This window comes from Capra hircus, chromosome 1, assembly GCF_001704415.2.
Source record: "Capra hircus breed San Clemente chromosome 1, ASM170441v1, whole genome shotgun sequence".
In the NCBI taxonomy this organism is placed as follows: domain Eukaryota; kingdom Metazoa; phylum Chordata; class Mammalia; order Artiodactyla; family Bovidae; genus Capra; species Capra hircus.
Window position 1 is genome coordinate 108,943,723 of NC_030808.1, and position 24,147 is coordinate 108,967,869.

General features: G+C 37.6%; 1 protein-coding gene across 1 annotated transcript in view; it reads right to left on the reverse strand.

Moving 5' to 3' along the window:
- RSRC1 (arginine and serine rich coiled-coil 1) overlaps positions 1–24,147 on the reverse strand; it is a 448,688-nt gene that overhangs the window by 418,618 nt on the left and 5,923 nt on the right. The window contains exons 2-3 of the mRNA XM_018048443.1: positions 16,846–17,041; positions 16,428–16,553 (exon numbers count right to left, since the gene is read on the reverse strand). Of these exons, the coding sequence (XP_017903932.1) occupies positions 16,428–16,553; positions 16,846–17,039 (320 nt within the window). The 5' untranslated portion in view covers positions 17,040–17,041. The remainder of the gene's footprint in view (positions 1–16,427; positions 16,554–16,845; positions 17,042–24,147) is intronic.

Below are 24,147 nucleotides of genomic sequence, written 5' to 3' on the forward strand. Positions count from 1 at the left end.
TCATACACTACACAAAAAAATAATTTGAGAATGATGTCAGCAAGATAGCAAAACAGAAAGTCCCAGCCCGTTTGCCCTATAAAGACAACAACAACATACAGATCAAACAGATCTGTATATATTTGAAAAAGCTGCTACATCATCTAGTCCTTAGGGACTGGCTTTGTCTATCTGCAGATTTTGGGGACCTCTGGAACCTTTTTCTGTAGGTTGTACCTTCTCTAGACTTATGCATGTAATTATGCATGATATAACTGTGTATGATAAACTTGTGCTGTATACCAAACAATATACAGATCAAAATATTCTTTTAATGAGAACTCCAGAAACCTATAAAGACATGGTATATCTAATGAACATAAAATTAAGAATAGCTATACTGAGCAGGTAAAAAGTGCCATCACTTTACCCACAATCCTCCCCCCACAAAGCTGGCACAGCTCAGACTGGCTGGTGATTCTCCTTTGGAGGGTGAGAGCAGAGAAAAATGGGACATGCATCCAGCATTCCATTTTTTCAAAGGGCTACTCAAGGGGTTGGTTTCTCTTTGCTGATTTTGAATGCTAATAAAGCACCATAGTTTGGATGACTGAAGGCTGCTGAAAGCAAGGGGGGGGCAGTGGCTTGCTGGAGAGCCAGAGGGACTTTTAGTACAGCAAAAAGTGGTCAACTTATCTCAAAGCAACCACAATAAAGTGCCTAACTCGAAATTTCTACCTTGGGAAGAGAGAAAGCTGGAACAAGGATCCATTGTACCAGATTTTCAGATACTTGCCTAAAGGAAAGATATATATGACTTGCCTGAGTCAGACAGCTGATGCAAAGTAGGCATACTTTGGATCCTTGGGGGATACTGACAGCAAAGGAGAGTGGGACTGCTTGTTGCTTGAGCACCAGAGAACCTGAATTTCTACAGACACATAGCAAAAAGCAAGAGATTAAAAGCTCCAGAAAAACAAAAGTCAGCAACCTTCAAATGGATAATTACATGCACAAGTCTAGAGAAGGTACAACCTACAGAAGAAAATTCCAGAGGTCCCCAAAATCTGTAGTTGGACTGTTTGGTAAAGGTATTCCCCTGTACAAAGCCAGCCCCTAAAAACCAGATGATGTAGCAGTTTTTTCAAACATAGAAAACTCAGCAAAATATTATGAAGCACATGAAAAAAGGAGCAATCACAACCCAATCAAAGTAAAAAAATACACTACAAAAACCAATCCAAAACAAACTGAGATCTGAGTTACCTAAAAAGAATTCAAAATAACTGTCTTAAAGAAGGTCAGTAATATACACAGATGTCCAACTAAATGAAATCAGAAAAATGAATAAAATGAAAATACCAACAAAGAGATAGAGATTAGAGAAAAGGAAAAAAACAGAAATGCTGGAACTGAGGAATACGATAACTACACTGAAAAAATTCACAGAGGAGCTCAACAGCAGACTTGATCAAGGGAAACAAAGAATCAGTGTCTTTTGACAGGAGAAAGGAACGGCTACCTACTCAAGTACTCCTGCTGGGAGATTTCCAAGGACAGAGGAGCTTGGCGGGCTACAGTCCCATGGTGTCAAAAAGAGTTGAACACAACTGACAAACTAATACACTTTACACACACTTACATGCTGCCTACAAGAGACTTACTTTAGGTATAAAGACAAAAATCAGCTTAAAGTGAATGGATGGAAAATATATTCCATGCAAAGAATATTCAAAAGAGAGTAGGGGTGGACCTATTTATATCAGACAAAATTTCCTTTAAGTGAAAAAATGTACAAGAGGCAAAAAAAGACATTACGTAATAGTAAAAGGGGCAATTCACTAGAAAGGTACAATAATTCTAAACATACATACATACTTAATAATAGAATACTTAAATATACGAAACAATGACAGAACTTAAGTGAAAAATAGAAAGTAACACAATAACAGTAGATTTCAACATGCGACTTTCAATAACAGAAAAACCAGATATAAGACATAAGAAAACAGAGGACTTGAGCAACACTGTAGACCAATTGCACCTTGAAAGTGAAAGTGAAAGTCACTCAGTAGTGTCCGACTCTTTGTGACCCCATGGACTACATGGTCCAAGGAATTCTCCAGGCCAGAATACCGGAGTGGGTAGCCTTTCCCTTCGCCAGGGGTCTTCCCAATCCAGGGATCGAACCCAGGTCTCCCACATTGCAGGCAGATTCTATTGCACCTTACAGACATATATAGAGCACTCTACTCAGTAGCAATAGAATATACATCCTTCTCAAGCATACATGGAACATTCTTCATGACAGATTACGCATGCTAGGTGACAAAGTTTTAACAAATTTTAAAACACTGAAAGTATATGAAGTATCTGTTCATAATAAAAAGAAGCCTGAATAAAATAACAGCAGCAGAAAAACTTGAAAATTCATAAATATGTAAAAATCAAACACACTCTTGAAAAAACCAATGTGTCAAAGAAGAAATCACAAGGAAAATTAGAAAATATCTTGAGACAAATGAAAATGAAAACATACCAAAACTCATGGGCTGCAACAAAAGCTGTCCAAAGAGGATAGTTTATAGCAGGAAACACCTATGTTAAAGGCTTCCCAGGTGGCGCTAATGGTAAAGAACTCACTTGCCAATACAAAGGACATGAGACACGGGTTCAATCCCTGGGTCAGGAAGATCGCCTGGAGAAGGGCAAGGCAATCCACTGCAGAATTCTTGCCTGGAGAATAGCCATGGACAGAGGAACCCAGTGGGCTACAGTCCATAGGGTCGCAAAGAATCAGACATGACTGAACCAACTTTGCATGCATGCAACTACGTTTAAAAAAAAAGGCCAAAAATCTCAAACCAAAACCTTAACTTTACATCTCAGAGAACCAGAAAAAGAAAATAAAAGAAATAAAAAGATTATAAGACTACTATGAACAACTATGAACAACTACTATGAACAACATTACTTTGGCAACAAAGGTCCATCTAGTCAAAGCTATGATTTTTCCAGTAGTCATGTATGGATGTGAGAGTTGAACTATTTAGAAAGTTGAGTGCTGAAGAATTGATGTTTTCGAACTGTGGTGTTGGAGAAGATTCTTGAGAGACCCTTGGACAGCAAGGAGATTCGACTGTCCATCCTAAAAGAAATCAGTCCTGAATATTCATTGGAAGGACTGATGCTGAAGCTGAAACTCCAATACTTTGGCCACCTGATGCGAAGAACTGACTCACTAGAAAAGAACCTGATGCTGGGAAAGACTGAAGGCAGGAGGAGAAGGGGATGATAGAGGATGAGATGGTTGGATGACATCACTGACTTAATGGACATGGGTCTGAGTAAACTCCAGCAGTTGGTGATGGACAGGGAGGCCTATCATGCAGCAGTCCATGGGGTTGCAAAGAGTCAGACACGACTGAGCAACTGAACTGAACTGATGAATAATTATACGCCAACAAATTAAATAACAGAAAAAAATGGATAAATTCCTAGAAATATACAATTTAACAAGATTAAATTATGAAGAAAGAGGAAATCTGAACAAGCAAGAATACTAAATCAGTAATTAAAAACTTTTCAACAAATAAAAGCCCAGGACCAGATGGCTTCACTGGAGAATTCTATCAGCCATTTAAATAACAATTAATGTCAATTCCTCTCAAACTGTTCCAAAACAACTGAAGAAGAGGATACACTTCCAAACTCACTGTATAAGCCAGCATTATAACCCTGATACTGAAACCATACAAAGATACCACAAGAAAATAAAAATACAGATAAATATCTGTGAATAACATGGATGCAAGGAAAATCAACAAAACACTATCAAACGAAATTCAGCAGTACACTGAAACACTTATACAACATAACCAAACAGGATTTATCCCTTGAATGAAAGGAATCTTAAATATGGAAAATATGGAACACTGGACTGGGTAGCCTATCCCTTCTCCAGCAGATCTTTCCGACTCAGGAATTGAACCAGGTTCTCCTGCATTGCAGGCGGATTCTTTATCAGCTAAGCTATATGGGAAGCCCAAAATATGGAAAAATCATACTACATTAACAGAAATAGAGAACAAAAACCACATGATCATCTCAGCTGATGAAGAAAAACATCTTTTCATAAAATTCAACACCTTTCATAATAAAAAGTCAACAAATTAGCAATAGAAGGAAAGTATTCCAAAATAATAAAGGTTATATATGAAAGACCCAGAGCTAACATCATACTCAACAGTGAAAAACTGAAAGTTTTTCCTCTGAGTTCAGGAACAAGACAAGTACCCCCACACTCAACACAGTACTGGAATTCTCAGCCAGAGCAACTAGACATGAAAAAAACTAAATAAACAAATAGCATCCCAACTGGAAAGATACCTGTTTACAGATGACATGATCTTATATGCAGAAAATCCTAAGATTATACACATACACACACACACACATCCTCCCCCCCCAAGAAAATCAGAACTAATGAATTCAGAATTAACAGTCAAAAATAATTTGCATTTCTATATACTAACAATCTGAAAAGGAAATGAAAAAAAAAATCCCATGTACAATACCATTAAAAAAAAAATTTACGAATAAACTTAACCAAGGAAGCAAAAGTCTTATACACTCTAAAATTGCCAGACACTGCTGGAAGAAATTAAATGTGACAAATAAAGGGTTAGACACAAAGATTTAATATTGTTAAACTGTCATAGGAGTATGTACTACCAAAGTTATCTACAGATTCACAACAATTCCTATCAAAATCCAAATGGCATGTTTTTCAGAAGCAGAAAAAAAATTCTAAAATTAATATGGAATCTCAAAAGACTCCAGTAGCCAAAACAATCTTGAAAAGGAACAAGAATGGAGGCCTCATGCTTCCTGATTTCAATATATATTGTAAAGCTACAGTAACCAAAGTACAATATATGCAAACAGACAGACATATAGACCAATGGAACAGAACAGACAGCCCAAAAATAAACTCAGACGGCCCAAAAATAAACTCTTGAGTATATGGTAAAATGATCTTCAACAATGGTAACAAGACTACATGATAAAGAAATGACAACCTTTACAATAAATTTTGGGAAAACTGTATATTCACATGCAAAAGAATGAAGGTGAACCCTTTTATTACACCATATATAAATATTAACTCAAATGGATTAAGAGCTAAGCTTAATGTCTGAAACTACAAACCTTCTATAAGAAAGGGGAAAAGCATCCTGACATTGAAATGATCAAATATTGCTTACATATGACATCAAAAGCACAAGTTTAAAAACAAATTAAGATAAATGGGACTACATCAAACCTTAAAACTTCTGTACAGGAAACAGCACAGTGAAAAGACAGTCTATCAAATAGTAGAAAACATTTGCAAACCATAGCTCAGATAAAGGGTTAATATACAGACTTTTTCTTTAACCTCTATAACTCATAAATAAACAAACAAAAAACAAGCAACCAGATAAAAATTGGTCAAAAGACTCAAACATTTCTCCAAAGAAGAGGTATGAATGGCCAATAGGCATATAAAAAGATTCTCAACATTACTAAATCATCAGCAAAATGAAAATCAAAAACAAAGATACCCTGTTAAACTTGCTAGGATGCACACTATCAAAAAATTTAAAAAGTTAAGTGTTGGCAAGGATGTAAAAGAATTGGAATCCTTGTGTGCTATTGGTTAGATGTAAACTGGTACAAGCAACTATCAAAAACAGTATGGAGGGTCCCCCAAAAATTGAAAACAGAACTATCATAGGAATCCAGCAATCCCACTTCCACTTCAGATTATATAACCAAAAGGAACTGAGAGCAGGATACTGAAGAAGTATTTGCACACTAATTTTCACTGCAGCATTATTCACTATATCTAAGATGCAGAAACAATCTAAATGTCCATCAAAAGCTGACAGATAAAGAAAATGTGGTATACACATAGAACAGAATATTATTCAGCCTTGAAAAAGATGGAAATTCTGTCCTATGTCACAACATAGATGAAATTTCGGACATTATGCTAAGTGAAAAAAGGAAATTATAAAAAGGTAAACAGAGCATAATCCCATTTATATATGACTTGTCTGATACAATCAAATTCATAGGAACAAAGCAGAAGGTGACTGCCAGGAGAGGGGAGGAGGGGGAAACTGAGAGCTGATGTTCCAAAGGTATAGAGTCGCAGTCACAAAAGATGAAAGAGTTCTATGGATCTTTTGTACAACAATGTGCATATACTTAACAATACTAAAATGTGCCCTGAAAATATGTTTAAAATTATCATTTATGTGTTTTTTATCACAATAAAAAACATGTACCATAGGTACAAACAAAAAAGCTAAAATAACAAATATAATTTAAAACCATGAAATGGCACTACAAGTTGACAGCTTTGGCTAAAATTAATAAGACTAACACACCAAGTATGGGTGAGTTGGTAAGTAACTGGAATTCATGTACATTTTTGGTGGGAATATAAATGATACAGCCATGGAAAATCATTTGGAAAACTAACTTTTTTATAAAACTAAAACAGGTACCTATACTAGGACTCAGAAGTTGAACAACTAGATTTTCACTTATGAGAAATTAATTTAGATGTTTAAAAGAAAGATGTGTAAAAGAAATGTTTATAGTAGCTTTATTCATAATAACCCAACCCATAAATACTCTAGGAGATCATAACAAGAAAATAGATAAACAGTGGTATGGTCACTACTTAGCAATAAACAAGAACAAAATAGAGATACATAAATCAAAGCATTAGGCTTACTGTATGAAGCCACTTGCATCATTACATCTACATAAAAATCTAGAAAAATGGGATAAATGCATACAATAGAATACTATTCAACAGAAAAGCTTTCCTGATAGCTCACTTGGTAAAGAATCTGCCTGCAATGCAGGAGACCCCAGTTCGATTCCTGGGTCAGGAAGATCTGCTGGAGAAGGGACAGGCTACCCACTGCAGTATTCTTGGGCTTCCCATGTGGCTCAGCTTGTAAAGACTCTGTCTACAATGCGGGAGACCTAGTTTCGATCCCTGGGTTGGGAAGGTCCCCTGGAGAAGGGAACCTTCTACCCACTCCAGTATTCTGACCTGGAGAATTCTGTGGACTGTATAGTTCATGGGGTTGCAAAGAGTCGGACACTGACTGAGCAACTTTCACTTTCACACTCAATAACACCTGACCTGCCTCTTGAGAAACCTGTCTGCAGGTCAGGAAGCAACAGTTAGAACTGGACATGGAACAACAGACTGGTTCCAAATAGGAAAAGGAGTACGTCAAGGCTGTATATTGTCACCCTGCTTATTTAACTTATATGCAGAGTACCTCATGAGAAATGCTGGGATGGAGGAAGCACAAGTTGGAATCAAGATTGCCAGGAGAAATATCAATAACCTTAGACATGCAGATGACACCACCCTTATGGCAGAAACTGAAGAAGAACTAAAGAGCCTCTTGATGAAAGTGAAAGAGGAGAGTGTAAAACTTGGCTTAAAGCTTAACATTCAGAAAACGAAGACCATGGAATCTGGTCCCATCACTTCATGGCAGATAGATGGGGAAACTGTGGAAACAGTGGCTGACTATTTTTCTGGGCTCCAAAATCACTGCAGATGGTGACTGCAGCCATGAAATTAAAAGACACTTACTCCTTGGAAGGAAAGTTATGACCAACCTAACTAGCTAGACAGCATATTAAAAAGAAGAGACATTACTTTGTCAACAAAGGTTCGTCTAATCAAGGCTATAGTTTTTCCAGTAGTCATGTATGGATGTGAGAGTTGGACTATAAAGAAAGCTGAGAGCCAAAGAATTGATGCTTTTGAACTGTGGTATTGGAGAAGACTCTTGAGAGTCCCTTGGACTGCAAGGAGATCCAACCAGTCCATCCTAAAGGAATCAGTCCTGAAGATTCATTGGAGGACTGATGTTGAAGCTGAAACTCCAATACTTTGGCCACCTGATGCGAAAAGCTGACTCATTGGAAAATACCCTGATGCTGGGAAAGACTGAGGGCAGGAGAAGAAGGGAATGACAGAGGATGAGTGGCTGGATGGCATCACCTACTCAATGGGCATGGGTTTGGGTGGACTCTGGGAGTTGGTGATGAACAGGGAGGCCTGGCATGCTGCGGTTCATGGGGTCGCAAAGAATTGAACACTACTAAGCGACTGAACTGAACTACTGATATACACAACAACATGACTGAATCTCAGAAGTATGCTGAATAGAAATTTTTAACACTCATAAAAATTAACCTACAGCAGAAAAAAATGAACAGTGGTTACCTCTAAGCAGAATGCAAGCAGGAATTAACTGGCAACAACTATGAGGGAAGGCTTAGCACCAAAGACCTGGTGCTTTCAAACTGTGGTATTGGAGAAGACTCTTGAGACTCCCGTGGACTGCAAGATTAAACCAGTCAATCCTAAAGGAAATCAACCCTGAATATTCATTGGAAGGACTGATGCTGAAGCTGAAACTTGTACTTTGGCCACCTGATGCGAAGAGCCCACACCTTAGAAAAGACTCATGCTGGGAAAGATGGAAGACAGGAAAAGGGGATGACAGAGGATGAGATGGTTGGATGGCATCACTGACTCAATGGATTAGAGTCTGAGCAAGCTCCAGGAGATGGTAAATGACAGGGAAGGACTGGCATGCTGCAGTCCATAAAGTCACAAAGATCTGGACATGACTCAGTGACTGAGCAACAACAAATGAGGGAATTTTCTGGGTAAGAGTAATGTATGTTGGCAGGTAATGCATGCATCAGAACTTAGCAAGTATGTGCTTAGAATTTGTGCATTTCAATGTATATATGCCTCAAAGAGAAATTTGTTTTTGTTTTCAAAAGGAAAAATTTATAAAGAAATATTAAACTCTACTTACAGATAAGCATGCTAAAGATTTAAGGAGAAAGCCGACTAATGTCTTCAACTGGTAATGCATAAAAAAATTAGGATAAATTAATGGATAGAGAGAGAAATAGGTAAATGAGTAAGCTGTAAAGTAAAAAAAAAAAACCGGCAATCAAGGTGGTAGATATATGGGTCTTCACTGTAAAATTCAATTTTGCTCATGCTTGAAGTTTTCCATAACATGCTAGAAGGAATCTATGAGATATATTTGAAGCAGCGATTAAAAGAAAATTCATTTAATTTAAACACTTAAACACTTTTATCAATAGAAATGAGGCAGAAATATAAATAATTAGCAGTTCAAAGACTTGAAAAGGAATAACAAACTAAACCAAAGAAAGCACAAAGCAGAAATAAGAATAAAAGCAGGAATTAATAAGATAGAAAATGGAGAAAAAGATCTAAATAATCAATTTAAATGTTTGCTTTTAAATTAACAAAATAGAGAGTCAACTAACTAACTTAAATAAAGGAGAAAGCATAAATATAAAAAATAATAAGTGAAAAGAGGAAAATTAGCATTGAAACAGAGGAAAAAAGCTTAAATCATAAGAAACTACTTGGCAGATTTCTAGACAAATAAATTTTAAAATACAGGTGAAATAGTTAATACACCAGAAAAATATAGTTTACCAAAATTAAGTCTATAAGAACTACAAAGTTTAAACTGACCAATTTCTGTTGAAGAAATAAAGTTATCAAAAAATAAAAAAGCACCAGGCCCAGATGGTTTCACAAATCTATAACTCTGAATACCTGAAAACCTTCCCAATTATTTTTATGAAGCAAGAATAATGATAACTAATAACTGATAAACACAGTATAAAAAAAAAGACCAACATCACATATGACTATAACTGTAAAAGTACTCACCTTAAAAATTAGTGAACACATTAAGAAAATACTACACCAGGAACAACTAAGATTTAATCCAGAAAACCAAGATCAGTTCTTAAAATCTAAGGGGGGAAAAAAACACTTGATAATATTCACAGATGATGAAAAAGCCTTCAACAAAATTCAATATCCATTCCTGGAAAAAATAAAAAAAGTTACAGATCCTCTCTTAACATGATTATATATAGATAGATAGATAGATAGATATTGATATATATTGATATATATATAATGATATATATTCATATTATCATATAAAATAAATCCCCATGGGATTCTCCAGGTAAGAATACTGGAGTGGGCAGTATTCTTGCCTGGAGAATCCCATGTAGAGAGGAACCTGGCAGATAGTCACTGAGGTCACAAAAAGTCTGACATGACTTAGCGACTGGGCACAGGTGCATTTACACTAAAATCAGGAAAAAGATAAGGATGTATATCATCTCCTCTGGTATTAAATATTTTACTAGAAGTAAAAGCCAATGGAATTAGATGAGAGAAAGCAAACAGAAGAATAAAAATTGGAAAAGAAGCAAAACTGTATCTATTTGCAGAAAATATGACACTGTATGTGACAGCTCCTAGAGAATCAATGCTGAAGCTAATCCAAACAATAAAAGAACTGAGTACGGCAGCAGGGTGTAAAATTAGCATACCCCATATTACCCAAAATAATATACAGATTCAATGTAATCGCTATCAAAATTCCAACGGTATTTTCACAGAAGTAGAACAATCTAAAAAATTTGTAAGGAAACACAAAAAAACCTCAATACCCAAACAATCTTGAGAAAAAAGAAAAAGTTGGAGGAATTGTGCTTCCCAATTTCAATCTATATTACAAAGCTATAATCATCAAAACAATATAGGTTTGACCTAAAAACAGACACAGAGATCAATGGAAAATGGATAGCCCAGAAATGAAACCACACTTACATGGGCAATTAACTTACAACAAAGAAGATAAGAACATACACTAAGGAAAAGACAACCTCTTCAATAAGTGGTGCTAGAAAAACTGGACAATTACATGCAAAATAATCAAGCTGGACTATTTTTTCATACCATACACAAACATATACTCAAAATGGATTAAATATTTAAATGTAAGATTTGAAACCATAAAACTTCTAGAAGAAGCAGTATGCTTTTTTGACATTGGTCCTAGCAACATTTTTTGGACAAGTCTCTTTAAGCAAAGGAAACAAAAGCAAAAATAAACGAACAGGACTACATAAAACTAAAAAACTCTCGTACAACGAAGGAAACTATCAACAAAACAAAAAGGCAGCCTGCTGAATTGCAGAATATATTTGCAAATGATATATATCTGATAACTGGTTAATATCCAAAATATACAATGAACTCATACAACTAAACATCAAAAAAACAAACTAGACTACGAAATAGGCAGAGGACCCAAACAGACATTTTTTCAAAGACATACAGATGACCAACAGACACGTGAAAAGATGCTCAACATCACTAATCATGAGGAAAAAGCAAATCAAAACCACAATGAGATAGCCCCTCACACCTGTCAGAATGGCTTTTATCAAAAAGAAAACAAATAACGTGTTGCCAGGGATGTGGAGAAAAGGGAGCCCTTGTGCTCTGTTGGTGGGAATGTAAATTGATACAGGCACCTCAAAAAAATTCAGCAATTCTAATTTGAGATGTTTATTTTTTATAGTGGGACACATAAGCAGTTCTGTAACTACATTCTGTGTATTCTAAAATTGAGGAAATAAGTAAATATACTGTGAATAACAGTAGGTTTCTCACTTGTAAAAGGAAGTGATATGATACATGTCACAACTTGAGTACTTCGAGAACATTAAAAATTGCACTAAAAAGCAAAATCATCAAATTACTCTATAACTTATCCATGGAAACTTGCAGCAAACTTTAAATATTTGACTTCTCTCTTCCTGCCATCCCTCAAAACATGCTTCATCTTTCAATTACTTTTTAGACATGTAATAATAAAGTTTTGTGAAAGTATTTGACTTCCCATGACTGATATCACTCTTATATTAAAAAGCACATAGATCATTAACAACGTATCTTAAAATTTAGAACCACATAGTACTATACTTTTCCTTTGAAAAACTCACTAGAGTTGACCCTTGAACAACATGGGTTTGAACTGTGAGGATTTTTTTGAACTGTAGATCTTTTTTCAAAAAAGAAGAGAGGCGAAAAGCAAAGGAGAAAAGGAAAGATATGAGCATCTGAATGCAGAGTTCCAAAAAATAGCAAGAAGAGATAAGAAACCCTTCTTCAGCGATCAATGCAAAGAAATAGAGGAAATAAACAGAATGGGAAAGACTAGAGATCTCTTCAAGAAAATTAGAGATACCAAGGGAACATTTCATGCACAGATGGGCTCGATAAAGGACAGAAATGGTCTGGACCTAACAGAAGCAGAAGATATTAAGAAGAGGTGGCAAGAATACATGGAAGAACTGTACAAAAAAGATCTTCACGACCCAGATAATCATGATGATGTGATCACTAATCTAGAGCCAGACATCTTGGAATGTGAAGTCAAGTGGGCCTTAGAAAGCATCACTATGAACAAAGCTAGTGGAGGTGATGGAATTCCAGCTGAGCTGTTTCAAATCCTGAAAGATGATGCTGTGAAAGTCCTGCACTCAATATGTCAGCAAATTTGGAAAACTCAGCAGTGGCCACAGGACTGGAAAAGGTCAGTTTCCATTCCAATCTCAAAGAAAGGCAATGCCAAAGAATGCTCCAACTACCGCACAATTGCACTCATCTCACTAGTGTAGTACAGTAAAGTAGTGTAGTAAAGTAGTGCTAGTAAAGTAATGCTCAAAATTCTCCAAGCCAGGCTTCAGCAATACGTGAACCATGAACTCCCTGATGTTCAAGCTGGTTTTAGAAAAGGCAGAGGAACCAGAGATCAAATTGCCAACATCCACTGGATCATGGAAAAAGCAGGAGAGTTCCAGAAAAACATCTATTTCTGCTTTATTGACTATGCCAAAGCCTCTGACTGTGGATCACAACAAACTGTGGAAAATTCTGAAAGAGATGGGAATACCAGACCACCTGACCTGCCTCTTGAGAAATCTGTATGCAGGTCAGGAAGCAACAGTTAGAACTGGACATGGAACAACAGACTGCTTCCATATAGGAAAAGGAGTACGTCAAGGCTATATATTGTCACCCTGGTTATTTAACTTATATGCAGAGTACATCATGAGAAACGCTGGGCTAGAAGAAACATAAGCTAGAATCACAACTGCCAGGAGAAATATCAATAACCTCAGATATGCAGATGATACCACCTTATGGCAGAAAGTGAAGAGGAACTAAAAAGCCTCTTGATGAAAGTGAAAGAGGAGAGTGAAAAAGTTGGCTTAAAGCTCAACATTCAGAAAATGAAGATCGTGGCATCCAGTCCCATCACTTCATGGGAAATAGATGGGGAAACCGTGGAAACAGTGTCAGACTTTATTTTCTTGGGCTCCAAAATCACTGCAGATGGTGACTGCAGCCATGAAATTAAAAGACGCTTACTCCTTGGAAGAAAACTTATGACCAACCTAGATAGCATATTCAACAGCAGAGACATTTCTTTGCCGACTGAGGTCCGTCTAATCAAGGCTATGGTTTTTCCTGTGGCCATGTATGGATGTGAGAGTTGGACTGTGAAGAAGGCTGAGCGCCGAAGAATTGATGCTTTTGAACTGTGGTGTTGGAGAAGACTCTTGAGAGTCCCTTGGACTGCAAGGAGATCCAACCAGTCCATTCTGAAGGAGATCAGCCCTGGGATTTCTTTGGAAGGAATGATGCTAAAGCTGAAACTCCAGTACTTTGGCCACGTCATGCGAAGAGTTGACTCACTGGAAAAGACTCTCATTGGGGGCAGGAGGAGAAGGGGACGAGAGAGGATGAGATGGCTGGATGGCATCACGGACTTGATGAACGTGAGTCTGAGTGAACTCGGGAGATGGTGATGGACAGGGAGGCCTGGCGTGCTGCAATTCATGGGGTCGCAAAGAGTCGGACACGACTGAGAGACTGAACTGAACTGAACTGAACTACATAAACTGCAGCTGGCTGGATATGTAGATGCAGAACTGTGGAGAGGGACGGCCAACTATGGGTCTCAAGCATCTTCAGACTTTGGAATCGGCAGCAGGTCCTGGAATCAATCTCCTAAAGATACTGAGGAACAAACGTACCTATATCTTCTTTATTTAAATTAAAGCCTTAATTAACTAAACTTTTCAAGGAATGAGTTGTCTAATTTTCTTGTTAAATTAAGATTAACCTAGAAACTCTTTCAGTTGAAACATTTTGAAGAACAAAGTCCTAAAACACATTTTCCAAAATTATGTCACGTATCAAACATGGATAGAAGTATTTTCTCAAAACATAGTGCTTTTCAACGTCTCTAGACTATTTAGTTACTGCAGTTATATCCCAAAGTAAGTGTCGTTACAAGAGATACAAGAGACTGAGAAATTGCTATTTTGAATAAACCTCTGAACTTGTTTCCTCACATACAAAATGCAGGTATAAACCTGCATGAGAGCCTGACAGGGTTACAAAACTCAAAACCGGCAGTAAAATGAATGTGTGCTGGATAAGTTTGTTGCTGACTAGACATCACTGACATTTCTTTTCAGACCTTCCTTGCACTGTAAAATAGAAGAAATTAACCTCTCCAGATTCCCATCTGGATGCAGTTGTAGGTGGATACTTGAGAAGAGAAGCAGCCTCCAGGTAAGTAGTTTCTTGAGAACTACACACTTTGGTGCTACAAAGCTAGAGTTCTTAAAAATTCTTAAAAGAAAATAAGCAGCTTCCATACTTCAGGCTAAATAGCTTCCCTAATTCCCTGAGCCCTTCCAAAAGTTATATAAGCCTTTAATTCCCCAAGTTAAAAGCCTGATGCTTGGAATCCAGTGGCTTGCATTTTCCAAATCAAACTGTGTTTGACTTATAATGTGAAAATGCTCTACAAAATAAAAAAGACCATATGAAAGCATGGATTATTATTTCTGTTCTCCCTGATAGGAAATTTCAATTGAAGTTGTTTTCTGATAATCAGTTTCTAATAGCAATGTTTGGTACCAAGAGAGTCCCCTGCAAGAGTTTATGATATATGAGAAGAACAACATAATATTCACAATGCAACTTTTACAAATCAGGAATCAGATGAGATAGTGGATGAGAAAGGATGGATTAAATGTGACTTGGGAGTGAAAAGGTAAAAATTAAGAAATGATTTATGGAAGAGAATTAGAGATTAAACAGACCTGAACACTAAAGGGTAGGAAAACTTCTTAAATCAGAGACAATATAAGAAACTGGAAGAAAGAGCATGCTCAAATAAACAAACTGAGCAACTCAGAGGCATGGATGGAGAACAAAAGGCATGTAACACAAAGTGGCTTCCTTTCATGTCGAGTGTGTACAAAGGAGAGGGGGCTGGGGCCAAACAGTACAAGGCCAGAAAAGCTAAACATTTGGACTTGACTGTTATTATCCAACTTCAGATTCAGAGAGACTTATAGAATTTTATGCCTAGATAACAAAATCATGCTGCGAATTAACATACTGCCAAAACTAGAGCCTAACAGGATGAAAAACTACGCAAAAGAAACTGCTTTTCCTAAAATACTGTTTTTGTCCTTAGACTCTTCTTTTCAAAAATGGTGGTCCCTCCTTACCACGGTCCCCATCCTATTCAACCATATCTTCTAGCATTACCCAAAACATACAACTCTTTCTAAATAGACTACACTCTGTATTACTGGCCCTTGAGCACAGCCAGAAAATCCAAGTGGAATAACATCAGGTACTAACTAATCTGCCCAGGCCACTATAACAAAGTACATACACCAGGAAGCTTAAACAACAGAACTGTATCTCACAAAGTCCGTAAAGTCAAAGATCAATATGCCAGCTGATCTGGTTCCTGATAAGGGCTCCCTTCCTGGTATGTAGATGGCCATTTTTTCAGTGTCTCACATGGCCTTTCCTCTGAGTGTATGCTCAAAGAGAGAGAAAGCTCTCTCTCTCTCTCTTCTTATAAGGCCACCAGCCCTGTTGGATTAGGGCCCCACAGACCTTTATGACCTTAACTTTAATTACCTCCATAAAGACCCTATCTCCAAACACAGTTACACTGGGGGTTGAAACTTCAACATGAATTCAGCAGGGACACAGTCACTCCAAAATACACTGGATTATTCCTTAAGAGATTTTGCAGCTTCTGTTCTTACGTTCTTGAAATATTTCCTCTATCATGTGAAAAAGCCCAGCCATTCCTATCAAAGGATGAAAAGCCACAGGGAAACTAAGGCACCCACCCCCCACCCAACCCCCCGCTGCTGAGCCAACAACCAACACCAAATGCCAGATACATGAATGAAGCCACACTGCACCATCCAGTTTCAATCAAGCTATCAGAAAGCTACAACCACAGGCGTGACCCTAGGTGAAACTAACAGAACTGCCAGGTAAGCTGAGACAAAATTGTAAAATGGAGGGAAAAATAAATGATTATTGCTTTAAGTCACTAAATTTTGTTACAAAGCAGTAAATAGTTGATATGGTATACCTTCTTGTTCTGCTTTTTGATCTAGACCTCTGAACTCTGTATGATTTTCCTCGACCCCGTGAACGACTTCGACTTCGTTTTCTTCTAGAGCCATAAGAAGAGCTACTGCTTGATCGATGTCTGCGTCTGAAAAAGAACATAATCAAATATTACTTGCCTTCAAAATGTTACCAGATACTATGTTATGAGTACTATACTGGTTTATAGGCTTATCCACAAAGAATAGATAAAGGATAAACACCTATGGGCTAGGTCTGGAAGAAAACAAAATAAAAGCTTTGGGTTGAGACTTAAACCTCATAAATATATAACTACAAAAAGAAAAATATTTCACCCATAAAACTTCAAAGTACAAAACCATATGAACTCTAAGGAATGTCACTCTTGCTACTACATAAGTAAAAATTATGAAAATCACCTTCTATCATAAGAATGTGAGCGAGGCTGAAGATCTCTGGACCAAGATCTTGACTTTGATCTTGATCTCCTTCCGCCTTTCTTTCGGCTGTACGTTCTACTATCTGAAGAACTGCTGGAAGAAGATCGTCTACGGTGTTTTTTTTTTCTCTTGCTTCTGCTTTCTTCTTCAGTATCTGATGACCGGCGGCCCATTTCTACAGGTTTAAATTAAAAGAAAATTATTTCTAACATAATGGAACAATGGATGAAATTTAATATAGTAATTTTCTTCTATCTGTAAAAATTTCCAATGTCTTAGTAAAGTATAATTTAAATGTACCAATCTTAACAAAACATGAGAAACAGCTCTAGTACTGTCTTCTAGCACCATCAGTTTACTGTTTTCACAATTTATGAATAAAGTAAACTCATCCTAAATTTTTAAAAATGTCTTCAAAACTGTCAACCCTGAGGATGGTTCCTTACAACAATTTTATTATGCTTAAAGCTGCATTTATCATTAATTACATGATACTTGGTTTAGGAATCAACTATCTAATCTTATATTCTCATATTCCCTAAAGATAAAAGATATTTTACTATCTTTTAGAGTTAAACTTTCCTAACTGAAAATTGTAAAATTTTCATCTCTGTTCAAGCTATCAGAAATTTTGTATCTCTGTTTGTTTCCAAGGCAAACCGTTCAATATCATGGTAATCCAAGTCTCTGGCCCGACCAGTAACACTGAAGAAGCTGAAGTTGAATGGTTCTATGAAGACCTACAAGACCTTTTAGAACTAACACCCAAAATAGATGTCCTTTTCATTATACGGGACTGGAATGCAAAAGTAGGTAGTCAAGAAACACCTGGAATAACAGGCAAATTTGTCCTTGGAGTACAGAATGAAGCAGGGCAAAGGCTAATAGAGTTCTGCCAAGAGAATGCACTGGTCATAGCAAACACTCTCTTCCAACAACACAGGAGAATACTCTACACATGGACATCACCAGATGGTTGACAACAAAATCAGACTGATTATATTCTTTGCAGCCAAAGATGGAGAAGCTCTATATAGTAAGCAAAAACAAGACTGGGGAAAAAAAAAACCAAGACTGGGAGCTGACTGTGGCTTGGATCATGAACTCCTTATTGCCAAGTTCAGACTTAAAATGAAGAAAGTGGGGAAACCACTAGACCATTCAGGTATGACCTAAATCAAATCCCTTATGATTATACAGTAGAAGTGAGAAATAGATTAAAGGTGCTAGATCTAATAGTCAGAGTGCCTGATGAACTATGGCTGGAGGTTTGTGACATTGTACAGGAGATAGGAATCAAGACCATCCCCAAGAAAAAGAAATGCAAAAAAGAAAAATGGCTGTCTGAGGAAGCCTTACAAATAGCTGTGAAAAGAAGGGAAGAGAAAAGCAACGGAGAAAAGGAAAGATATACACCCATTTGAATGCAGAGTTCCAAAGATAGGAAGGAGAGATACAAAAGCCTTCCTCAGCATTCAATGCAAAGAAATAGAGGGAAACAACAGAATGGGAAAGACTAGAGATCTCTTAAAAAAAATTAAAGATACCAAGGGAACATTTCATGACAAGATGGGCACAATAAAGGACAGAATGGTAGGGACCTAACAGAAGCAGAAGATATTAAGAAGAGGTGGCAAGAATACATGGAAGAACTATAAAAAAAAAGATCTTCACAACCCAAACAATCACGATGGTGATAATCACTCACCTAGAGCCAGACATCGTGGAATATGAACTCAAGTGGGCCTGAGGGAGCATCACTACGAACAAAGCTAGTGGAGGTGATGAAATTCCAGTGGAGCTATTTCAAATCCTGGAAGATGATGCTGTGAAAGTGGTGCACTCAATACGCCAGCAAATTTGGAAAACTCAGCAGTGGCCACAGGACTGGAAAAGCTTAGTTTTCATTCCAATCCCAAAGAATGGCAAGGCCAAAGAATGCTCAAACTACCGCACAATTGCATTCATCTCACACGCTAGTGAAGTAATGCTTAAAATTCTCCAAGCCAGGCTTCAATAGTATATGAACCGTGAACTTCCTGATGTTCAAGCTGGATTTAGAAAAGGCAGAGGAACCAGAGATCAAATGGCCAACATCCGCTGGATCATCGAAAAAGCAAGAGAGTTCCAGAAAAAAAATCTATTTCTGCTTCACTGACTATGCCAAAGCTTTGACTGTGTAGATCACAATAAACTGCGGAAAATGCTTCAAGAGATGGAAATACCAGACAACCTGACTTGCCTCTTGAGAAACCTGTATGAAGGAAGCAACAGTTAGAACTTGACATGGAACAACAGACTGGTTCCAAATATGAAAAGGAGTATGTCAAGGCTGTATATTGTCACCTTGCTTATTTAACTTCTATGCGGAGTACATCATGAGAAACGCTGGGCTGGAGGAAGCACAAGCTGGAATCAGGATTGCCGGGAGAAATATCAATAACCTCAGATATGCAGATGACACCACCCTTATGGCAGAAAGTGAAGAAGAACTAAAGAGCCTCTTGATGAAAGTTAAAGAGGAGAGTAAAAAAGTTGGCTTAAAGCTCAACATTCAGAAAATGAAGATCATGGCATCCAGTCCCATCACTTAATGGCAAATAGATGGGGAAACAGTGGCTGACTTTATTTTTCTGGGCCCAAAATCACTGCAGATGGTTACTGCAGCCATGAAATTAAAAGACACTTACTCCTTGGAAGAAAAGTTATGACCAACCTAGACAGCATATTCAAAATCAGAGACATTACTTTGTCAACAAAGGTCCGTCTAGTCAAGGCTATGGTTTTTCCAGTAGTCATGTATGGATGTGAGAGTTGGACTATAAAGAAAGCTGAGAGCCAAAGAATTGATGCCTTTGAACTGTGGTATTGGAGAAGACTCTTGAGAATCCCTTGGACTGCAAGGAGATCCAACCAGTCCATCCTAAAGGAGATCAGTCCTGAATATTCCTTGGAAGGACTGATGCTGAAGCTGAAACTCTATTACTTTGTCACCTGATGTGAAGAGCTGACTCATTGGAAAATACCCTGATGCTGGGAAAGACTGAGGGCAGGAGGAGAAGGGGATGACGAAGGATGAGATGGTTGGATGGCATCACTGACTCAATGGACATGGGTTTGGACTGACTCTGGGAGTTGGTGACGGACAGGGAAGCCTGGCCTGCTGCGGTTCATGGGGTCGCAAAGAGTCGGACACAACTGAGCGACTGAACTGAACCGAAAATTCTAAACTTTCAAATGGATAAGACCTCAATAATAATCAACAAAGTGCAAACTGAAACAAGACACCATTATCATGTAACTCATAAAATATGAGAAAGGAAGTGTTAACTAATGTACCAAGGTTGATGAAGTATTGTTAACTAAAATATCAAAAATGAAGTCTAACTGTTCACATTGCTAGTACCTATAAAAGTGGTGATAAAATCCTTCCAGAAAGCAATTAAGCAATTTAATTAAAGAGTTTTAAAAATGTTGATGCTTCTTTGACAAACCAATCTTATTTATAGGCATATATCTGCAAAGTTTTCCACTGTAGCATTATCTAAAACTGTATGTACAGAGGGCTTCCTTGGTGCCTTAATGGTAATGAATCCACCTACAAAGCAAGACGCAAGGGTTTGACCCCTGATCCAAGAAGATCCCACACGCCCCGGAGAAACTGAGCCCATGCCCCACAACTCCTGAGTTTGTGCTCTAGAACCCGGCAGCCACACTACTGAGCCTGTAAGTGACAGCTACTGAAGCCTGAGCACACTTAAGTCTGTGCTCCGAAACAAGAGAAGTCACCGCAAGAAGAAGACTGTGTACTGCAAGAAGAGAAAAGCTTCTGCAGAAACAAAGATCCAGCACAGCCAAAAATAAACACAATAAACAAATACAATTAAAACTGCAAGTAGAGAGACTACAATGTAAGAAAATATATGCATATGAGTAAGAGCAAAAATGAAGACAATTGATAAATATTTAAGAAAGGAAATTGGGTAATTTTTTCTCTTTTTTAACTGATCAGCCCAGGGATTTCTTTGGAAGAAATGATGCTAAAGCTGAAACGCCAGTACTTTGGCCACTTCATGCAAAGACTTGACTCATTGGAAAAGACTCTGATGCTGCGAGGGGTTGGGGGCAGGAGGAGAAGGGGACAACAGAGGATGAGATGGCTGGATGGCATCAATGACTCGATGGACGTGAGTCTGAGTGAACTCCGGGAGTTGGTGATGGACAGGGAGGCCTGGGGTGCTGCGATTCATGGGGTCGCAAAGAGTCGGACATGACTGAGCAACTGAACTGAACTATAGTCTATATGGCTATGGTATATTTGCATATTTACTATACAAAAGAAAAAACATATAGAATATAAGGTTTTTATATTTAGACAATAACTGATAAGAAGCCTACCTGTCTTACTTTAAAGTTAGATTCTCAATTGGAATCTTTTTTTTACTAAAATAGATATTAGCTATCTTTGGATGTCACATAAAAGCAAGATTCATCTTTCCTAATAGGTAGGATGAATAGTTAATAAATCAGATAAACAAAAATCTCACACTTCATTTTAATAATTTAGATTAAGTTAAATATCATTACTCTAAAAAAAGCAATACATTAAATTACAGCTTTGTTTTCAGAACCAAGTGAGCCACCCCTTCCTTGACTCTAACGCAATTCTAGTTGAAAGTCACTGTTATAACTCAATTCAAAACTTAAAGCTATTTACCTGGAGCCAGAATTAGACTTTAAATATAGTTCTGGACCTCAAAGCTGTTCACATTTCTAACATTTCTCAGTTCAACTGAACATTGGAAAAACTTGGTTTTGAAAAGCTCAGTAAATCACTAGCATATCTAAGCCAGTTTCCTCATTGAAAACAAAACTGCACTTCTTGTACGATCACCATGATCCTCTCCAGCTCTCAAAATACTACAATTATGAAATCTTATATATACATAGAGTATATATGCACATACACACATATTTAAATGTGTGTATATAATAAACTAAAGATCCTCTTGATTAGGGTAAAAGAGGGGAGTGAAAAAAGCTGGTTTAAAGCTCAACATTCAAAAAACAAAGACCATGGCATCCAGTCCCATCACTTTATGGCAAACAGATGGGAAAAAAGTGCAAACAGTGACAGGTTTTTTCTTGGGCTCCAAAATCACTGCGGACAGTGACTATACACATGAAATTAAAAGATGCTTGCTCCCTGGAAGAAAAGTTATGACAATCCTAGACAGCTTATTGCAAAGCATAGACATCACTTTGCCACCAAAGGTCCACACAGTGAAAGCTATGGTTTTTCCCATAGTCATGTACAGATGTGAGAGGTGGACCATAAAAAACAAGCCTAAGCGCCAGTGCTGAGAAATCAATGTTTTTGAAACATGGTGCTGCAGAAGTTCTTGAGAGTCCCTTGGACTGCAAGGAGATCAAACCAGTCAATCCTAAAGGAAATCAACCTTGAATATTCATTGGAAAGAATGATGCTGAAGCTGAAACTCCAATACTTTGGCCACCCGATACAAAGAGCCAACTCACTGGAAAAGACCCTGATGCTGGGAAAGACTGAGGACAGGAGGAGAAGGAGGTAACAGAAGATGAGACAGTTGGCTGGCATCATTGACTCAATGAACATGAGTTTGAGCAAACTCCAAGAGATAGTGAAGTCAGGGAAGCCTAGCATACTGTAGTTTATGGGGTTGCAAAGTCAGACACGACTTAGTGACTAAAAACAACAATAACATGTATTTAAATATTTATATCCATATAGCCATTATATATCATATATAACCACATATCTGTATATGTATATATATGTATTTATATATGTATGTATGTATTTCATTAAGGAATTTGTATATAATTGATAATATTGATCATCTAAGCATTCTAATTTCCTTTTTCTTGTTTCAACCTTTAAACAGTTAGGAATTTTCTCTACTTGCAAAAAACCAAATTAAGATGGGTTTTTATTTATTACCTGGTTTAAAAAATACTAACATTATAGTAAAGGATAAAAAAGCATAAAGAGGATAGTGAAGACTAGAGAAAACTACAGGACAAGTAGACAAGATATGTCAACAAATTTTTAGCAAATAAAAAACAGATGCAGGATTTAGAACTAAGAATGCTGAACATCAAGCAACTGCAGAGATTTCCAATTGAAGAAAACCCAATTCACATGCAAAAATCAGAAAGGATCAGGAATTTGAGACACCAGATACCATAGCAGGCACAATGAGGCACAGAACTAAAAAACAAAGAATTGGTTGAAATTCTATAAAGAAGTAATTGCTCAGGTCCCCGATGCCATTCAACCAGATCAGTTCAGTTCAGTCGCTCAGTCGTGTCTGATTCTTTGAGACCCCATGAATCACAGAACGCCAGGCCTCCCTGTCCATCACCAACTCCCAGAGTTCACCCAGAATCATGTCCATCGAGTCGGTGATGCCATCCAACCATCTCATCCTCTGTCATCCCCTTTTCCTCCTGCCCCTAATCCCTCCCAGTATCAGAGTCTTTTCCAATGAGTCAACTCTTCGCATGAGGTGGCCAAAGTACTGGAGTTTCAGCTTTAGCATCATAGGGGACTGCTATTCCCCATTCCCAGAAGGAGAGGTGGTTTATTTTAGAAAAATGATGAAACAGTGAAGCACCAGGTTCAGGGGTACAGGAAAAGAGGGCAGAGAAGTGTTCAACTAAAAGTTAAAGGTATTAAGTGAACAACCTAACAGTAAATACTGTCACCCTGCGTGTACTTCCCTGGTGGCTCAGACGGTAAAGCGTCTGTCTACGATGCGGGAGACCTGGCTTCAATCCCTGGGTCAGGAAGATCCTCTAGAGAAGGAAATGGCAATCCACTCCAGTACTATTGCCTGGAAAATCCCATGGACAGAGGAGCTTGGTAGGCTACAGTCCATGGGCTCACAAAGAGTCGGACACGACTGAGCAATTTCACTTCACTTTGTGTGTACTTGGCTCCAAGAATTCAGAGTAATCTTTTTTCCAAAAACTAAACAGTACCTGGAAGAAGCTATATTAAAACCAAGTCCACCAGTTAACAAGCCCAAACCTTGAACACAGCAAACTTTTTTTTTTAATACTTCTTTTTGCTTTGGCTGTGCCACACAGCTTGTGGGATCTTAGTTCCCTGACCAGGCACCAAACCCAGGTCCTCAGCATCAAGAGTATGGAGTCTTAACCACTGAAATTCCCCACAATAAACTTTTTTCTACAAATGTTTCTTCTGGTAACTTTTTAGTAATTATACAACAAAAGAAA